General features: G+C 43.0%; 1 protein-coding gene across 4 annotated transcripts in view; it reads right to left on the minus strand.

Annotated features, from left to right (window-relative positions):
* ptprk (protein tyrosine phosphatase receptor type K) overlaps positions 1-17731 on the minus strand; it is a 133996-nt gene that overhangs the window by 48045 nt on the left and 68220 nt on the right. For all 4 annotated transcript variants that reach the window (XM_080453630.1, XM_080453632.1, XM_080453631.1 and 1 more), the window contains exons 5-8: positions 13035-13116; positions 9761-9876; positions 8992-9166; positions 323-435 (exon numbers count right to left, since the gene is read on the minus strand). In XM_080453630.1, the coding sequence (XP_080309756.1) occupies positions 323-435; positions 8992-9166; positions 9761-9876; positions 13035-13116 (486 nt within the window). The remainder of the gene's footprint in view (positions 1-322; positions 436-8991; positions 9167-9760; positions 9877-13034; positions 13117-17731) is intronic.

Consider the following 17731-nt stretch of genomic DNA (forward strand, 5'->3'; position numbering starts at 1 on the left):
AAACACATTTTTCAAGGTTTAAAAAAGATTTGAAGGTTTGTAGGCTACCACAAATCTTTTTAAAACCTCTAGTTTTTCAAAAGTAGCAAAACGTGCAGATCTACAAGCTCCCAACGTGTTGCGATGAGATACGTTGTGAGCTTGTAGATCTGCCATTTTCTCAGCGTATTACAAAGCACGAAATATTGTTTGAGTGGTGGACTTGAAGGGTTTCCATCTCGCTGCCAGGAAGGCAAATGATGTTCAACCGAAAGATCACAAATTGTCGTTGACAAATGGTCACGTTGAATAATTAGTTACATGTTAGCACTGGACAACGTACCTCTTTCAGTATAATCGGTCCATCACCAAATATGGAGTTGGCGTTGAGCTGAATCAGCAGATAGGTGGGGCCGACACCTAGCAGCTGAGGGGGGGCTATGGGGCGAGGAGGTTCTGAGGAGAGAGAGAGAGAGAGAGAGAATTATTAAACATACTTATTAGATAGAATGTTATAATATTCAATGGCGCGGTAGAGTAGAGTGCAAAGAGAAGGATAGAGATGGGGAACAATGTGATATTGATCTTGATCCTAGCCAAATAAGGACATTACCATTATATTGTTGCTGTCAGGCAGAAAACTTGAAATTCCATATTTCAATTTTTTACGTTTTCTCGTAAATTAATTAATGCCCTTACCTCTTAAGTAGCGAAAATAGTGAGCTTGTTATTTTTTTGAGAATCTTTCAAAAGTACATATACTGTAAGGTTTCCACCCGACAATGACGATATGGTGGCGTCTACTGTCGATCGAGCATGAAACCAGGATGCCAAGAATGCACCACTTCAGTTATGGTTTGAAATTTGGACCGTCCATACCTGAAATTAATTTGAACAGCAACTTGCGCCGTGTTGTGAGCTTGTCGATCTGTTATTTTCTGCGTAAGTTTTCCCGAGAATACGGATGCTGGGGTTTAAGTGGTTAAGTGCATTAGGTTCCTCTGTGACCTTGTGTTTTAGCCAAGTTAACCCAGTTCAAAAACATAGCCATTTTATAAAGATGTTTTATGAAGACGACTGATTCAACCGATTTCACTTTTTGAGATTATGTGTTGTTGCTGGGTTACATTTAAGATGCTGCAGAGCTGCCTGTAATCCCATCAGTGGGAATAATGATGGTGTGTGTGTGTGTGTGTGTGTGTGTGTGTGTGTGTGTGTGTGTGTGTGTGTGCGTGCGTGTGCGTGTGTGTGAGTGATGGATGGATGCGTGAGGGTTCAGGGCCAGTGAATCAGATCAGTGCTAGCTGTCAAATACACATGATTGACGAGCCGACAACCCAACGCAATAACACGTACACACACACACACACACACACACACACACTGCATAGTACACATAGTGCATGATAGATTTTTCTTCCTTAGACACACAAAGTACACATATCGTTTGCGCATCTCACACACACAGGCACCGTCACTAACGTTCATACATCCATCACACCGACAGTCGCTGCAAACATATACAAACATCTACTTACACACAGACCCTCACTCCTACACAGGGACCTTATACATGTTTTTACCAATCAAATCCTGTGACTTTTGCATTACATCAGTCTTCAACAGGGGGTCCGGGACCCATAGGGGTCTACAGGGGGTCCGCCAAATCTTTGTGTGGTGGGGAACATTAGCCAAAAATAGCAGATCTACAAGCTCACAGCTGCGAGGCGTTGTGAGATTGTAGATCGGCTATTTTCGTAGGTTTGGGGTAGAGGGAAAAAAGAGGAGACCAAGTACAGAGCCAATGATCAAGTTGACTAAATATTGAGGGTTTAAAAGGTTAACTGTCTGAAAATACACATTAGCATGAATCCAACTATCTATGAAAAATCACACCCAGTGTGAAGTGGGCGGTGTGGTCACAGTGGTCATCACAGTGATGGAAGAAGTGATGGAAGAAGTGATGGAAGAAACCATAACTTAAAAAAAACAAATTTATGTTTTTTTTTTAAGTTATGGTCCTATTTATAGGGCTATGCACATGTGTCATGTTTCCCTAGCCAATCACAGTCCTGAATAGACTGTGATTGGCCAATCACGGTGCAGGGTTAGGGGGGTACATTTGTGGCCAATCACAGCGCAGGATTTGGTGTGCAAATATCCAAACCTCACATATAGGGGCGGTTTCACCGCCCAAAAATAAATGTGTTTAATCTGCAACACAATTTGACACAATTATGTAGTAGGGGGTCCCTGCTTCATATCTCTCGCAGCCAAGGGGTCCTTGGCCTGAAAAACCTTGAAGACCCATGCATTAATAAAGTCATGCAGTGAAATCTTCAGTGTGTTGTTTTCGCCATTTATACACTCTCAGAGTTAAATTACACCGTTATGATAGGGCATTCATTTACAAAGAAAACATAAAAAGTTGAAATATTGAGATACAAGGTTTCTGCCCAAAGGCAACGATATCCAGGTTGACAAGCCCTATTTTAACACGGTTAAGGTCCTTACATACCAGGTGTGGTTTTCATGGCATGGTTCTGCAAAACGCTAGCCGTCTATCAGATGGTCTGTGTGTGTGTGCTTGCGTGCATGCAGAGCTAATCTCACAAACCGCTGGACTGATCAGCATCAAACGTTGTATGCACGCTGCCAGTAGGCCACAGACGCACCTGCACTAATTGTTTTTCCAAATACGTTTTATACCTTTTGAAATATTTTACTTTAAATTTATAATGGAAGTCAATGGGGCTCTGATCGTAGCAGAGAGTCACAATGTTACGCATGTTTAATGTTTGACATTTTTTGGAATTGATAAACAAGGCTCAAGTGATTAAAAGGAGGAAAATACAACACAAAATATCCCAAATCCCAGAAGATATCTAGTCACAATATCAATATAACATCGATATATTTGCCCAGCCTGAGTTCAACATTTAATTGCTGTAATGTATCGTTAGTGCACGGGTTGGGTTTTAACAGACAACGGCACAGACTCAATGGCTGACTTTCTACACTTTTGTCTTATATTGAGCTTTTGAGCAGTAATGCCCATTTTGTCGTAGTTTATGATCAAAAGGCAAAAAGAGCCAAATTAACCAATTTAGCAATGGTGTTGTCATTGCTGGTTTTGTTGGCAGTGGTGTGTGCGTGCGCGCTACGGTGCACGTTATTTCTTTAATGGTTATTTATATTCCATTTCCCTGTCACCTCTTTCCGCTCAGCATATTTGTGGGTGTATATATGAGAGAGAGAGAGAGAGAGAGAGAGAGAGAGAGAGAGAGAGAGAGAGAGAGAGAGAGAGAGAGAGAGAGAGAGAGAGACACAGAGAGAGAGAGACACAGAGAGAGAGAGAAGCAGACAGCTGTCAGAGTGGTGCAGGCTGGGAAGTGTCTCTTTACCAACAGATGAAACACTGTAGTTTGACAGCATGCGCGCTCACACGCACAGAGACACACACACACACACACACACACACACACACACACACACAGCGAGTGTGGAATAATCAGATAATGAACATTGAATTTACTTCAGAAAAGCAACATCAACATGTCAACGCGCGGTGCCATAAAAAAAAGTAAACAATATAGTGAATAAACAAACCATCACACAGATACATTAGCAAACAAAGAACGCACATGGATGCTAGAAACGTGGAATTAATGCAAAGTATTATTGTGTGTGTGTGTGTGTGTGTGTGTGTGTGTGTGTGTGTGTGTGAGTGTGTGTGCATATATTTTGTGTGCACGTTGGAAAATGTTAAAAAGATGAAGAGTAGACAGAGAAATGAAGATGGAGAAAGGAAAGTAGGTCATAATTTGACTCTGGAGAGGAGACAATGTTGGAATGTTGGCTTTATGTTGCTGAATTGGTTTGTTTATTTATCTTCCATCACTTGTCATTTGTACAGTTGACCTAAACCTAATCCTTTTAAAGGATGGGCACATTGCTTTATGTTTTTTTTTTTTTTGTTCTCTGGCATCTTTAAGATTTATCCTGTGAAATGTGTGTGAAGTTGTGTGGTTGTGAATGTGTGTGCATATGTGTGTGAATGTGTGTAAATGTCACAGTCTGCCCCGTTCACATTTATTTTACTGCTAAACAGTAAAATAGTGTGCCTAGGGATAAAATCAGTAATGATTAGGAATGACATGTAAGCTTGTAGATGTGCTAGAATATGGATGCTGGGCCTGGGGTTGAAGTGGTTAATATAATATACACAAACTGTAGCCTACATACAGTATATACGGTGAGATTCGTTTTCTGGGCGTCCCTATTTTTTATTGAAAATAAGGGATTTCCAGACAAATGTCCCTTATTCACAATATGCATTGTGAGCTTGTAGATCTGATATTTTCAAAATACTTTTTTTAGATTTTGAACTTGTGAAATGGGACATTCAGCACAATGAATACTTCTACTTTTGGTACTTTAAGTATATTTTGATGCCGACACTTTTGTACTTTTACTCAAGTACATTTTGAATACGGGACTTCTACTTGTAACAGTGTATATCTTCTACATTGCAGTATTGATACTTTTACTTAAGTAAAACATGTGAGTACTTCTTCCATCACTGCCCTTATTTGAATTTCAGGCAGTTGGCAACCCTATATGGAAGAATACAGGATGAATAGAGGGAGAGTCCTATCGATGAACAGCAGTGGTAGTTCTACGATTTTCTGTAGCTCTACACACAGCCTCACCTGTCACTAACACTTACAGTGAGGCGTGTGCGTGTGTGTGTTTTCTCAACAAGTAGAGAAGGATAAGGTCCGCACACTGTCTTAATGCTCCCAAAATATTTATTTAAGCGATAAAAATGAGTGAAAAATCTCTGAAGTTAGGATTGGTGGTTTCGAGGTTAGTGAGAGAATGTGTAAGTCAATACAATGTCCCCGCAAGTCTGTTATCTGTCTGTGTGGTTATGCAGCGTTTTTATTGTGTTTTGAAGCTGTGTGTGTGTGTGTGAGCGTGCATGTGATGGTAATGCTGCAAGAGCTTTTGAGGCCATGGATCATGTGCGTAATGCAAGCTGGCACAGTGGTGTGTGTGTGTGTGTGTGTGTGTGTGTGTGTGTGTGACTGTGTGTGTGAGGCCATGGATCATGTGCGTAATGCAAGCTGGCACAGTGGTGTGTGTGTGTGTGTGTGTGTGTGTGTGTGTGTGTGTGTGTGTGTGTGTGTGTGTGTGACTGTGTGTGTGTGTGCGCGTGTTTGTGTGATACGAGCTGGCATGATGATGCGTTGTGTCACTGTAGTAACCAGAGGGCAAGACTTTATTCGAGCTATACTCTGATCAAACCACTTGTGACACACACACACACACACACACACACACACACACACACACACACACACACTTTGTCCAACGTCTCTCTCCCCCTCCCTCCCTCTCACTCGCTCTCTCTCTCTCTCTCTCTCTCTCTCTCTGAAACACGCAGACAGGGCACAATTATATGCTTTTCATCTGCAATGGTACTTTATAAGGGACTAAAGGCTATAATACTTCTATTCATCCATCATGGTGTGATTCTTACAACCTCGACTGATACACGGAGATCCCATCTCCTCTAGCATCTACATTATCAATGTATGAAGACATGTCACATCTCACACTGCAACACCTGTAAGGAATCTTAAGCTAAAAATGGTTGACATTCCTGCTGCTTGACCACGGATCACAGAAGCGATGAATAATTTTGTATCAGTACGTTTTGCGGACTCTATGAATACCTTGAGATATTGTCTTGCCCATTGGTGTGCCTTGGGCACAACAAGTACAAAAACCACTGCTGTAGAAGATGTATTATTATGACTCATTCTGTTGAGTTCATCATCCAATCTGCAATATGATTCAATTCCCATTTGTCAGATTCTTATCAGCCACATGCTTCCTGCAGCTTTGATCTACCCCCTCCTTCCAATTCATAATCATGATTAAAAATATATATTCAGAATAAATGAACAGAATGCTTCTGTGCAAACTCCGTGCACACCTCCTCAAAGCAGAATGTTCAGGAAATGGGGTGAAAGGCAGGGGAAAGGACCCCCCCCCCCCCTTGCTTCCCTTTGATTTCTCTCCATCTTTTTGCCGTTCCCATCTGACACCCCGATAAATAAACATGAGAGTTGTGGATGTTGTGGCGCTGTTGTATCGTCCCCCGGTACGTTTGGTGTTTGTGACATCTTTCCTAACGACCAGTCTCTGGATCAACGGCTTAATCGCCACCGACATGTCTTTGACGGCAAGCGCTGGTGTTTCGCCCCTCGCCGCTGCATTGGTTTAGATTGAACCACAAACCCTCTGTTTGTTAAGAGAAACGGACTTGAGGCAACTGCACTTGGATTGCATTTTCCCCTCTACACCAAATGTCTTCGGCAAAAATAGCCGATCTACAAGCTCACAACACGTTGTGAACTTGTAGATCTGCTATTTTTTGGCTAATGTTCCCCCCGGAATATGGATGCTGGGGTTCAAGTGGTTAACCCCACCCTACCACATTATGGTAAGTACTGTACTGTATGCAGAGTGGTCATGTTTCTGTTCATGTTCAGACACTTGCTTTGCCTGCTGCTCGGAATCCTCATCTGTCTCTTCCCCTTACATCTCATATTCATGATAAATATACGGGATAAATAAACATGAGATGCTTACATATGCACATGTCTCTGAAATGGCAGCTTTTCAGGAATTGGAGGGAAGAGAGAAGTGAATAGAAAAACAACCTCCCCATGGGTGGCGTCTTCTAGTTTCCTCTCTTCGTAGGGTCTTTTGGGAGCCACTTTTATCCAAAGTTAGCCTTTGGGTAACACGACAACATACGCAAAAAGTCCCCGGGACGCGCACGGCCCCCCTGCCGACCCCCCCCACTGAGCTAACACGTTGAAACAGAGCCCTGGGCCTGGCAAGAGTTTCTGCGGTGGCTCTGACTCATTAATGCTACAAAGGGAATAGAACCGCTAACCCTTGGCAGCAATGGTGGCGCGCCGCTTCTGCTCATGAGAGGCAACAGCGTAGTACGGCGTTTGTTGTACGCAGAACGTGGCCCTCGCAGGCGCTTTGATTTGTGGATTGGCGCTCTCTCTCTCTCTCTCTGCTCTCCCATCTTCTTATGTGGGGAATAACAAACAGATTCTGTTTACATATTCACACACGCTCACTCTTGATTCTGATATGGATATTCTTCGGATAATGAGCTCTTGGGGTTTACATCGTCGAACGCTTGCCACCGGCTCGTCGGCTGCTTTCGCTCTCCCTTCCTTCTCTCTTTCTCCCCTGTCCTTCTCTCCTTCCTTCTGTCACTCCTACTCCTTTTCTCTCTCCTCTCTCTCTCTCTGTCTGTCTCTCCCTCCCTCCCTCTCTCGGAGATGACTTGAATATGTAAGGTATTGGATGTGAATGAATAAAGCATTCCATCTCAAACACAGTGGTGACACCTTATTAACCACATGTCAGCTACACATGACAGCTAGTGCACGCACACGCGCACACGCACACACGCACACACAAACAGCGCACGCACAAATGACATGTAGAAAGCACACAAGCATAGACACACACAAACACATTAACGCACATGCGTGTTCAGTATAGCGCACCTATTTCTAAGCATGTGCAGATGTGTGCGCGTGCGCGTGCACTTGCGCGCACACACACACACACACACACACACACACACACACACACACACACACCCTCATTAGTTTAGTGTGTATGTTGAGCAAGCTATATTTTAACAATCAGACACAGTCAACCTGCTTCCTGACACAAGGGACATGTCTAGAGATTTCGGGTCTCAGATTGGGCCATATTGGTCTCGCTCCACTGTATGTTTAAAATATGAATAATTTAATTAAAACAACCACAAAACGGTTGGTTCAGGACCAAAAACATGGAGATTTTATAGGACTGTACCATTACCATGTACGCCATTCACTGCCATTAATGTTGAAATGGTGTGGAGAAACCCTCCGTGGCACTTTAAAGTAGCTTGGTATAGGTAATTCAGCCTCTTGAAAGTGACTATGCCATCTATATTACCTAAATTACTGTTATTACTCATTGATATCATGCCAGGAAAAATAGTTACTTCTAAGTGCTTCATTTCAACCTCATATTTTAACTTGAAGAGGGGTTTTAACCACAAAATGAGATTTAGCTTTAAATAGTCCAAAATGTTCTGGACAATTCTGTAACGTTTGAATATGGACAAAACGTAAGGAAACACGATATCTAGGAAATAAAGCCATTTTGAGAAAGAGGGTCGAGGGCTGATGGAAGACCTATTAGGTTGCAACGCGTCTGTTGTCTCTGTCCGTGAGAGGTAAATAAAAAAGTATGTGGCTATTTCCTTACTCTGACGTTGACAATGAACAATGACATGTGTCATTGTGTTCGGGTAGCTCAGTCGGTAGAGCTCTTGGATTTGGACCATAAGGTCATGGGTTCGATCCAGGCCACCGGCAACGCAGCTTATGAGCAGCACGGCTTTGGTGCGGCAAGTCGTGCTGTAAGTACTGGGAACTGATGGTAGGTGTGGCGCTCCACCTCAGCAATCCACCCTCCCAGGGGTCTAGTGCATTTTAACGGGGATAGACTTCTGCGTTCTTGGCTGATAGTCTCTCCAACCTACTTACTTACATGTAGTAACACTGGTGTGGTCCTTTGGACACACCAGAGTCCAAAGGACAAAATCTAACTTTTACAGAGGTTATAGAAAACATTGTCATTTTGAGAAACCCTGAAGTCTATTTCTATTATATACTGTCTGAAGCAGATATGCCTCTAACCATATGCCTTTAACCACTTAAACCCTATGTCTGCTCCTTTTTCCCTCTTCCCCAAAAATAGGCAATCTCTACGTTATTTTCACTGAATGTTCGCCGAACAATGCTAGGGTTCATGTGATTAAGGTCATAAAAAAAGTAACGTAACGTAGTAAACAGAATAGAATACAAAATAACAAAATGGGGAACAAATGAAATTAACAAAAACTCTTCTTACCTCTGACAATCAGACCGGCAAAGTTAGAAACACCGGAGCCACGGTCTGATTGGGTGACACAGCGGTAGAGATCTTGGTCGTGATTGGTCACCTCTTTGAGGTGGAAGGAGGCGGCGAATCGCCTGTGGTTGATGTTTTTAGTTTGAGCCACTGGGATGTCGTCACCATTTCTCCTCTAGAAGACGGACAGACAGATTAGACGATTGACAATGACCTAGATATACAACGCACCTGCTACACAATGTTAGCTGCAGGCGCCACCGGAGCAGGTGGGGGTTAACTATGTTGCTCAAGGGCACGGGGTGGGTATTACACACACGCTTACTCAATGACAGCAGGTTTGAAGGTCATCACCACAATAGAGCTATAATGAAATCAGTGGCTATTAAACTCTTAATCAACTTAGCAGCCAGAAATGTATAGCCTGGAGACAGGTGTGTGTGTGTGTGTGTGTGTGTGTGTGTGTGTGTGTGTGTGTGTGTGTGTGTGTGTGTGTGTGTGTGTGTGTGTGTGTGTGTATAGACCCATAAGGATCCATTTGGTTACATTTGAATGCTCTCATAGTGAAATTAACAATCAACATTTTACAGTGTAGGTGTACTGTATATAATATTTGTGGAATCATATGTGCATGTACATATGTGTGTGTGTGTGTGTGTGTGTGTGTGTGTGTGTGTGTGTGTGTGTGTGTGTGTGTGTGTGTGTGTGTGTGTGTGTGTGTGTGTGTGTGTGTGTGTGTGCGCATGCATGCTTGTGTGTACAGCTGTACCTGTAGCCAGAGTTTATTATTGGAGGTGTCTCGTCCGGTGGCGATACACTGAAACGTGGCGTTCTGTCCGGCGTTCACCTCCACGTCACCCAAGCGCAGGAAATGAGGAGATTTATCTGCAGGAATTGAGGTCACAACCGTGGAGAAAATTAGTCATCTTGTGGCAAAAAGATGACGTTTTCATATTATCATTGGGACCGTTAGGTTGTGGTTTGGTTTTTCTTTCATATGACCATGACAGAGGTCACACTCACACAGGATATGAGGTTAGAGGGGAGGTCACACTTTAGAATTATTGCCAACCATTACGCTATGGGTACAATGCTATGGTTACTGAAAGGTCTAAAAAGTTTAGGCAAATAATAAAAAGAAAAAAATACATCTGCAGAGGTAAAAAACTAAAGTATATAACTTTTTCTCAAAAAAACTATTATGATTGTGAAATCATTTTAATGATTTTGGCGGGTTAAAAATAATTGTTTTGTTTACCACTGAAAGAGGTGTGTCAACAAGGTGGGGAGGCAGCAGCCACAATACAATGTTGTAAACTGCATGATTGCTGCCTTACCCATGTGAGTCAGGGAAATAAGCAACCTTATTAAACAGAGGTGTTGAGAGTGAGTGGCTGCAAGTTTTTTTCTTATTTTTTTGCGCACCTTTAACACCAAGTGTACAAATGTAACCAAATGGACCCTTACAGGTCCAGAAATTAAACATGGTTTACTGTGTAGTACCGTTATCATCGTTATGATTAATAATTGTTCAACGTCCAGTGTGCATGCGGTGTAAATGCTCATAGTCACCCATTCAAATTAAACTAGTGCTTATCAAATAAAATGAGCCTTTCAGGCTCTGTGGATGCCGTTTGACTTTGACATTTTCATTCTTGGGAGGTGATTGCAATCATAGATTGGCTATTAAATGGGCGATGAAACTAAAATGAACGGCACACGCACAGAATAACACAAACATACACACACACGCACCCACACGCACAGTTGTGTGTCCAGAAATGCAGCTGTGAGGATGAATGGTCCTTCTGTGGTGTGTGACTGAGGACTAATTCCAGTCCAAGTCGTATGCCCTACAGTGTATCCTTGTCCTGTGCTCTTACCCCTTCCTATTTAACTCTTTGACTGCCAGAGTATTTTCATAAAGTACTCCCCCAGTGCCAGCAATTTTCGTGTTTTTTTATTTTTATATTTTGAATTTTTCTCATGAAAATAATTTAAGGACACATAATTTAAAGACCCAGCACAAATCCGCCACTAGGGAGCAGCACATGACAGCGTGATCAGGTCGTTGGGTCTCTCTCACCCTTCTTGATAGATTAGACAGGGAAAAACATGAAAACGGATGTGACGTCGTCCCAGATTGTTTTGATCGGCAAAAATTACGATGTGATACACGACGGCGATGACTGATCGTCACCCAGACCATAGATTATAGAAGAGAACCTGTCCGTTTGTCCGTTATACCGTGTGAAAAATCGTTTATTTACCTATTTTGGACGAAAATGACTGGGGAAAAAAATCAAAAACCGGAAACGGAATCCAGGTCATGAAACCGGATGCAGATGTCCGTGAAGTAAGTGGAACTCGAGAATAAAATTGAATATTAAGCAGCATAGCGCAATCAGAGATTAAACAATGAACGCGCGTCCAGCGCGTCGATGGCCAACTGGACAAAGTAGCACTTGACGCGTTATCGCGTCGTCCGCAGTCAAAGAGTTAAAGATTTGGCGGTTCTTATTTGACATTTTCTCAGAATCGCAATTATTAGATTCGCCAAGAAACATATCGTCACTGTTGGGACAGAAACCTTGTATCTCCATAATTCATCTTTTCATATTTTTGTTTTTATTTTGACTTTCATAAATGAATGCCATTGGTCATTTTGAGTCACGCAAAAGTAAAAAAAACTGGCAATCTACAAGCTCACAACACGGCGGCGTGCATGATGCAACGCGTTGTGAGCTTGTAGATTTTCAAATACTTTTGTCTGATAATGACTTCCCCATAACCAGGTTGAAAGTTGTTAAGTCTGTCTGTATATCTTATAAATAATTAACTAATGAAGTATTAACAAGCGTTTGTGACTAGATAATAATTAAATTGGATCCATTGGAGCACAGGTTCTTTTTCCATTTCTTGAAAAGTAGAGCGGCAATATATTTTGCCTCAATGAGATTGGTGCTCAATGAGGTCAAATGTGCAGTGCAAATGGACAATGCAAACATTGTTATTATTATCATTTATCACAATGGTTCTCCCAAAGACCCCCCCCCAGGGGTCTTTGGGAGGGTTCCAGGGGGTCCTCAGCAAAATGTGTTAAAGGGCTTCATCCATTTTCAACCTATCTTCATATAATTGGTTCTCACTAATGCTCATGATAAAATCGTACTATTCTTTTCTACTCGGTATGTGTCTCATAGGAGGGCTGTGGACACTTCAGAGAACAGCTCATCAGTGACATCATCGTTAGGCAGGTTTTTTTTATTTATTAACCTGCCATGTGCCATGGGCATGGCAGGTTAATAGTTCTGCATTTGCAACATATTTTAATTGAAGGGATGCAGTAAATAAGGAAACACAGAAGGGAAGGAGAGAAGGGGACAGGAAGGTTAGCCACAATTAGAAATGGATCACAACCTTCGCCTCTGCTCTGACTCGCTTCTCGGTTGGAGACAAGACAACCACTGTTCTCTGTGTGTGTGTGTGTGTGTGTGTGTGTGTGTGTGTGTGTGTGTGTGTGTGTGTGTGTGTGTGTGTGTGTGTGTGTGTGTGTGTGTGTGTGTGTGTGTGTGTGTGTGTGTGTGTGTGTGTGTGTGTGTGTGTGTGTGTGTGTGTGTGTGCGCGCGTGCGTGCGTGCGTGCGCCTGTTGGTCCGTGTGTATCTGTGTGCACGTGCATCCGTGGGTGTGTATATATCTATAAAAGTGCTGAGCGGTCAGAATTGTCTCTCTCCATAATACCGTCTCATTTCTCGCTTCACTCTCTATCGCTCCCAGTCTCTCTTCCTCCAACTCTTCCTCTTCACCCGTCTGTCTCTCTCCTTGCAGTTGCCCCTCGTCCCCTCGCTCCTCTTCCCTCCTCTCTCCTTCTCTCTTCCCTCCTCTCTCCTTCTCCCCCCCCCCCCCACCCCGTGTCACCTTCCTACTAATCTAGCCGTTCAGCTGCAACAGAAGCCATCATAGGTGCAGTCTAATGAGTGGCCTGAGCTATCAGCGTCTAAGCAGCGGACTAGGACTAATTGCTGGCATGCTAATGACTTACCGCACGGGTAGCTGAGCACCTGAATGTCGTCGATGGCAATGAAGCCAGCCTTGCTGTCTGAGACTTCAGCCTCAAATATGACCTAAGGAGAGGACACAGAGAGAGAGAGAAAGAGAGAGAATGCATTATCAGCATTACTATTACCAACATTAAAAAATATTATAAGTACACCATGATCTATGTATTTGTTTGATCCGAAAAGTACACAAATAATGTACGTTGAAAGGAATGTACTTTTAATTAAAGTAAAGGTCAGCGGAGTTGGAAGCATGGGAGAAAAGCAGTCTGTCATAAGAGGCAAGCGGAGGTATTCCACATCCACAATCATGTCTGACCTTTCGTTAACCCAAATTTGGAACTGCTCAACTCAACATCTCTGCTGAGGCAACGGAAGGATTCTTACACTTAATTCATATGCTGCCGTGAGACACGTCGCGTGCAAAAGAACTGCAGATCTACAGTACAAGCTCACAACGCCTCACATCACTAACTCACTCTCGCTATCGGATTCTGTGACCTATGTACATCACTGCGGTTAGGAGAGGTAAAAACAAAAACAAATGCAGTGTAAACACAGCACCATGTCTGCGACACAAACACAAACTAAACTATGGTGGTGTGAATGTCCTTGTTATGCCAGGACCTGTACATAAATCAAGATGCCAGGAAAAAAGGAGATGAAAAAGAGGTAGCTGGCAAGGGCTTTAGACCCAATTAAAAATGTAATCACCAACTTTTTTCATTCAGCTCAGAGTTACAGCTAACATTACTGAGCTCCACAATAAGGCCATTGCCATTCAGTGTGAACTGGGTAAACCAATGGAAATTAAATACATTATAAAATACTTTGCTTCGGTAAGGACATGGCATAATGATAACACGTTGATATGAGTAAAGCAGGTTTGGGGATGGCCCATTCAATGGACACTAGCTCAGTAGCCTTGCGGATAGAGTGATCGCCCTGAGAGACTGGAAGGGAGTTCAATTTCGGGCAGACCAATACCAAAGACAATAAAAGTGAGCCCAGCAAAGAGGCATTGGGTAAATGACTCTCTGCTTGGAACTCGGCATCAAGGGCTGGATTGGGGGCAAGTACCTGCGACATACTAACGTCCTGTCCAGGACGTGTGCTTGTACATCAAGCTGCCTCATGCTAGAGAAACAGGAGATTGGTTCCAAAGGCTTTATTACTTACTATTCACTGGACCATTACAGCGGTCCAGATACTATACTTACCCTACTATTCGTTAAAGCCGCTAGGTTTGGGTTTAGGTTATTTTGTATCTAGTTGATTTTAACGGGCAAGTTGAGACAACCATCAGCTGTGTGAGAGAGGCTGTGTGCACAACAATGCATTAGAGAGGAGTCTGTTAAGCCTGTTAATAAAGGAACTGATGCTGAAAATGAAATGTGATGAGCGCAGGGATGAAAAATAACATTATGTGTGACATTTTTTCCTCCCTATGGTCAGAAGTGGGCCGGTCAAGGCATTAAATGCCAGGGCCGATTCTTTTTGTGCCAGTCAAGCAAGCCCTGGTGGTGAGGATAAATGATGGGCTTTTTCATTCGTTTTTACCTTTATTTATTCAGGGTAGGTATGCAGAGCATGAATGCTCTTTTTCAGCAACGCCCTGCGTCACAATCACACAGACACACACACATTAAAACCTGGGAACTGCCTGGTACAACTACAGTTTTATACTTGAGTCTTATACTTATACTGTTGGCCATGGAGCAGCTCCACTGGAGCAGTTGGGGGTTCAATGCCTTGCTCAAGGGCACTTCAACCGTGTTGGGGGAAGGCATTGACAGTTGACACCCATGGGGATAATAAGGCAGAGTGGTTTTGCCTGAGCGTTTCATTCAAAACAAACCATTGAATGTACACTGATACGTACAAAATGTCAGATGTTAAGCATCTGTGCTTGACGTTAAGCATACTGATTGACTTTGCATATCTATATTTCGGAAACACACACAAATCCCCTAAAGTGGTTTAAAAAAACCACTATGCAGTAAAACCCTCAGTATTAACACATTAAGTGCCAGAGTTTTATTAAAACAGGGTACATCTAGTGCTGGCATTCTTTACCGACTACGCTTTAGCGCTGCAGTGGCCACGACGAGGACGCGGATGTAAACATTCCAGCTACAAGCCCATTCCATCAAAACTCATAAATAAAGTGAATTAATCCTTATTGTCATTTCAACTCCTTCTGTCACTTCTCCTCCATTGTCCCCCATTCTTTGTTTCCCCTCCATCATCGTGTCTCCACCCCCCCCCCCCCCCCCCCCCCCCCCCCAACCTCTCCTCTCCCCTCTCCTCTCTGTCTGTCTGTTTTCTGACAGTGTTTACTCAGCGAGGAGGACCGTAATGAAGGAGAGGAGAGGATGGTGTAAGAGATGAGAGAGAGGACAGATGGGGAGAGAGAGAGAGAGAGAGAGAGAGAGGAAGCGTTGTTGTCATTCATCACCTGTAAAAAGGAAACCTGCGGTGAACTGTTTACCCTTAGCTTATCATCATCCCTCGCTTGTCATACGCTCTCTCTCTCTCTCGCCTCCTCTCCTACCAATCTATCTTGTCTCTTTCTCCTATCATCTTTCACTCTGAGCTCACAGCCAAGCAGGGAGGCATCAGTTGACTTTTAATACCTTCATCTATCTATCTGTCTTTCAGTCGGTCTGTCTGCCTTGTCTGTCTGTCCGGCCTGCCCTGCCCGCTATCTATCTGTGTGTCTGTCGACCATTACAGCTATGTGCTATTTGATTTCCATCTCCCCTTAACACATTCAACCCGGGAACGCATACAGTCTCATTTTAGATTTGAGCTATAACCATTATTTTATACTTAGCGATCTGCTATTTTAGAAAAATCTTGAACATTTTGTGCAAAAATCTTTGAAATACATATATTTTTTGGAAACAACATTTCTAACTCAAATCTTTGCTTCTGGGGGGTCCATATCTTTTGCTTCTGGGGAGGCTATGAGCTTGTAGAGCTGCTATTTTTGAATAGCCAAAGATGTCTTAAATGACAGAGATGTGTTCCTGGTTTGAATGGGTTAAGAAGCGTGAGTGCTTGATGTGCCTGTGTGTGTGTGGTTAGTGTGTGTGTGTGGTTGGTGTGTGTGTGTGTGTGTGTGTGTGTGTGTGTGTGTGTGTGTGTGTGTGTGTGTGTGTGTGTGTGTGTGTGTGTGTGTGTGTGTGTGTGTGTGTGTGTGTGTGTGTGTGTGTGTCAGTCACAGCAGATGTAAAACCCTCACATACTCTTTTGAGGTCAGTTTCCAAGCCACATCTGAGTCTACGTCCCCATGTCTCTCTGCCAGGACCTGGGGTCCTGGGAGGAATGGAACCGGTCCCATGAATGCCTTATGTTCCGTCTACTTGAATTTCTTTTTGTTTTTGAACAGCTGTTTGTTGTTTTCCTACCCAGTTCAGTCATTGCCAATTCCCCCCATGTGTACCGTGGTCCCTGTCAACCTGCTGTCAACCCCCACTGTTGTCCCGTGGTGGGTGTAGTAGACGACCACGTGTCTCCTCTGATGCACATGGAGTCACCAGCCGCTGCTTTTCACCTGACAGAGGAGGAGTTTCACCGGAAGGACTTGACCACATTAACCCATTATTAAGGACTGGGAACGCATCTGTGTCGTTTTAGATTTCTTGGGCTATTCAAAAATAGCAGATATACAAGCTCGTTGCGCGGCACTGCTATGAGCTTGTAGTTCTGCTATTTTTGAATAGCCAAAGAGATCTTAAAATGACAGAGATGGGTTCCCGGTCTTCATGGGTTAAGACATGGGTTTTCAACTGATTATGAACCAGGGACCATCACCCTGACTGAGAATCAACCTGGGGACCACTGTTGTGTTGGGAGGGGGGATATGGGCGTGGTGTGGGGGAAAAAGTTTAAAATTAAATAATGACTGTTAAGGCCTTAATTTAATTTGTTAATTCGAGGTGAATTAATTAATTAAGATTGAGAACCACTGATCCATTCCTTTCCCATGGTTGCCCCTATTCTGTTCTCTTAACCTTCCATATTAAACTCATGTTAACTGATTCATTGCAACATATATATGAGCAAGCACATGCGATTGATATGGGCACATTTCCTACTAATGATGACTCAACAGGTAAACCGGTAGGCCTACAGTTTCCCTTGAAATTCTAACTCCCATTTCTGTGGAAGTTCTTGACATCCGACTTCCAAGTAACTGACAACATTGATGCGTCATCATACGGTTTCTCAACTAGTGGTCGATAAAATAAAATATAATACAAATCTTCACTTTCCTACATTACTAAATGCATGGTCAGGGACCACATGCAATACCTTCACGGACCACCAGTGGTCCACGTACCACCAATTGAAAACCCATGGGTTAAAAGGTAGGGTAAGTGATATGTTTTGGTTAAAACAAAAAGTTTTTTGTTTAAAAGGTTATGGCGCTATATTCTGATAGTTATCATTGTTATATAGATTGTTCAGTAACAGGAGTCTCCCCGTCGCTCCAGCCCTTAAGAAAATATATTTTCAGGTGAGTTTCCAATTTCAGCCAATCAGCCATTTCAGCCAATCAGAGAGTGCTTCAATTTTATGCGCGTTCCATGGTTCCAATTTTGTCTGTTCATTTCTTTCGTCACTTCCTATGTCACTGGTTTAATCTGTATCCTGTGTGAGTTCTCTCTCCCGA

The sequence above is a fragment of the Gymnoscopelus braueri genome (assembly GCF_963280865.1).
Source record: "Gymnoscopelus braueri genome assembly, chromosome: 16".
In the NCBI taxonomy this organism is placed as follows: Eukaryota; Metazoa; Chordata; class Actinopteri; order Myctophiformes; family Myctophidae; genus Gymnoscopelus; species Gymnoscopelus braueri.